We start from the raw sequence: 3,257 nt of genomic DNA, 5'->3' as shown, positions 1-3,257 counted from the left end.
TGAAAAAACAAAAACGCTCAAAACTGTTTGGGATAGTGAAAAACGTATGAAAATAAAATGTAACTATCGAAATTTATTTCGCACGTAGATAAAAAAAAATTGAATGTAACTTTAACACAGTAAAGAATCTCAATGTGTGCGTGTGCTGCTGAATATGGCCAACTGCATGTGACTGTAGAGGGAGCTCCAACACTAAGTTTACATAACTTCCTATGCAGAGGACTCTCTCTCTGTGTCTCTCTCTCAGTCTCTCTCTCGCTCACACACACACACACAGGCGAACGATCTCATCACCGGGAAACAAAATAAATGATGGTATCATTAGTTATACAGCGACAATATATTACAATTATACCAAAGAGCAGCAGTAGCTGAGGAAAATGTATGATACACGCGCGGAGCCACAGCCTTACAAATTGAGCATGATGGGAGCTGGGAGTCGCATTGCCCGGGTAAAATCCATCTTTTACAACTAGCTATGGTAGTCAAGAAAAATGATCCCAAATATCACAATACAGCATGGTCTTTAGGAGGAGAATAAATAAAAAAGAATTATTCATTTTTACTGCGGTCGCTACACCTCTGTAGGGATAATTCCACAACCCGAATATTAGAGTGTACTGCAATACTGGATAATTAACCCCACGTCCCTGCACCCAGTGTCATGATTTTCTCACACACACGCAAAAAAAAAGCACAACAAATTTAATCCCCAAAATAAAAATAAAAATTCCCAGAATTGTCTTCAAGTTGCAGCAGTTCATTTATTAGCCAAAATATAGACTTTCTTGTACAATTTTAGTTCACAAGTATGTACATATTCTTAACTTTATATACAAAACATTTGAACATCAAATCCTCACAGAAATTACAAAAAGAAAAAAAGAAAACCCACAGACTACAGGTTCATACATTATTACATTAGCAGTTTTACACAGGACATGCTTACAATGTAAGTATACAGAGATGCATTATTCTTATTTTACATTCCATATTCAAATAAAAATAACATTAAAATAAAGAAGAAAGATGGGAGAAGGTGTAAGAAGAGCCATCGCTGCTAAGTTGGTTTTTAGGCCTGAAATATACAGTTATGAACTGGTGGTGATTTATCAAAAAACATATAAAGGATGCAATTAAAATAATTAAAAAAACCTAAGAAATAAATCAAAGGGGTGATTATTTCTTTCAAACCAGCCTTTAGTGAATTTGCATTGAGCTCATTTACGTGGGTAAACCAGTGTAACGTATACAGGCCTTGGCAAAATAACGCAAACTCACACAGAGGAACTAAATATGAAAAAACAAAACAACAACTGTGACTAAATATAAACGGAGCCAGCAACGTCTTTTAAAATAAAAACATTTGTGGCACACAAAAAATAAAATTCACCTTTGCTATTAATAGCTTTAGTATTTTAAAAAAGAAAACAAAGTGGGTGGATATTTGTTTTGACAACTTCTCTCCTGCAGCCAAAGGCACTGTTAGACCTCTATGAAACTGTGGCAACGAGAATTAAAATGTGCTCAGTGAATAATGAGGGCTGATTCTGAAGTTCACTGAATTTACTGTTGCTTCAATGAGGCTGAGGGTTCTGTGTAAACTGTAAAACAGTGGGTGTTTATTAAAAAAAAATCACCCAAGACAAAAAAGAGGAAGGGGAAATAAGTGGACAGTAATGAAGAACAACGGTCTTTCAAATTTATATATATATATATATATATATATATATTTAAATGCTTTCTGGTTTTAAAAAAGCAACACATTCACACTCTCACTTGCGCGCGCACACACACACGTGTAAATATAGGGTGAAAATAAATCCATAAGGAGAACCAAAAAAAAGAAAAGAAAAGAAAAGAAATAAGATCTTAAAAAATAGAAATTAATTGGAGGTCAAAGGGACTAGTGTCTCTGTTTTGGAGTGAGTTTTTTTTTTCTTTTTTTCTATACACACACACCTCTCAGTGTCGGCCACATGTACCTGTTACTGCAGTCTCTGAACTATGACTCTTGTCCTCCGCCTGCCTGCTGCTGCTGTACAGGGCCAGGCCGGTGGCTGTGGCCTGGTTTGCCAGTCCAAGATAATGGTTCGAATTCAGTAAAGCCAGCTGGTGCGCTGAGAAGGCCCGGTTCGTCCAGTTCTGGATTTTCCCAACGGGACAAGAAGAGATGAGTCTGTGAGGGGCAAGGATGGTCTGGGCAGCCGGCCCTGCCGAGTTGCTGCCGTTCATCTGTGGCGATTTGCGCGGATTGTCAGGGGCCGTGGCTGTCTCTGCCAAAGACCAGATCTTTGGCTTCTGGGCCGGGGCAGGGTTGTTTTCTGAGGGAGGCGAGCTAACAGCGGAGCCCGTGTTCAGTTTGAGCTGCTCCCCGTTGGGTTGGGGCACTTTCATGTCCAAAGCAGAGTGGTGGTGGTGATGGTGGTTATGGTGACTGTGGAAGTGCTCTCCTCCTCTCTCCAACTCCTTGCCCTCCTTCCCCTGTACAGACTTCAGAAACCTCTGCTCCGGCCCTTGTAAATCCTCATAGCCGTCAGAAATCTCAGAGTCACTCCTGCCGTCGAGTTTAATGTCTGAATGCAGGTCGTCCTGGTCGTCCAGGTCGTCCTTGCTCTCAATATTCTCCGTGTCGATGTTCTCCAAGTCGATCTCCTCCTCGTCCTCCCTCTTGTCCCCCTCCTCACCCTCGTGATCGCTGCCGTAAACATTCCCCTCTTCGTCGGTGCGGTTCCTGGGGGCCCAGGTCATCTTGTTCTCCTTCTTTAACCTCCTCCTGGCGTTGGCGAACCAGGTGGAGACCTGGGTGAGGGTCATTTTGGTGATGATGGCCAGCATGATTTTCTCGCCCTTAGTTGGATAAGGGTTTTTGCGGTGCTCGCTGAGCCAGGCCTTCAGGGTGCTGGTGCTCTCCCTGGTGGCGTTTTTGGGTCTGGACGGGTCACCGAAGTGATACTGACCATATGGGTAGAAAGCGGGGTGATGATGGGAAAACCCTGGGTGCTGGACACCGGGACTGTCCTTCAGTTCATACTGAGCACCCTGCAGAGACAAGGAATCACAGAGGACAGGAAAACATTAGAATTATAATATAAACACCACAAAGTAGTTTTCGTTTGAAATTAAACACAAAAAACAGGATTCACCTGAGCTGACTGACACAGATCAGGACTTAACCGAAGTGTAAACAAATAAAAAAAACTTAAATTATTTGAAGATATTCCTACAATTTAAATTCTTAATTATGTTTTTTTTTT

General features: G+C 41.4%; 1 protein-coding gene across 1 annotated transcript in view; it reads right to left on the bottom strand.

Moving 5' to 3' along the window:
* Positions 1–1,928: 1,928 nt before the first annotated feature.
* The window catches only part of irx3a (iroquois homeobox 3a), a 9,280-nt gene continuing 7,951 nt past the window's right edge, over positions 1,929–3,257 (bottom strand). The window contains exon 2 of the mRNA XM_008310460.3: positions 1,929–3,042. Coding sequence (XP_008308682.1) covers positions 1,966–3,042 — 1,077 coding nt within the window. The 3' untranslated portion in view covers positions 1,929–1,965. The remainder of the gene's footprint in view (positions 3,043–3,257) is intronic.

This window comes from Cynoglossus semilaevis, chromosome 5, assembly GCF_000523025.1.
Source record: "Cynoglossus semilaevis isolate Cse_v1.0 chromosome 5, Cse_v1.0, whole genome shotgun sequence".
In the NCBI taxonomy this organism is placed as follows: Eukaryota; Metazoa; Chordata; class Actinopteri; order Pleuronectiformes; family Cynoglossidae; genus Cynoglossus; species Cynoglossus semilaevis.
The sequence above is the reverse complement of the archived record's forward strand: the minus strand, read 5'-3'. Positions and strand labels throughout refer to the sequence as shown.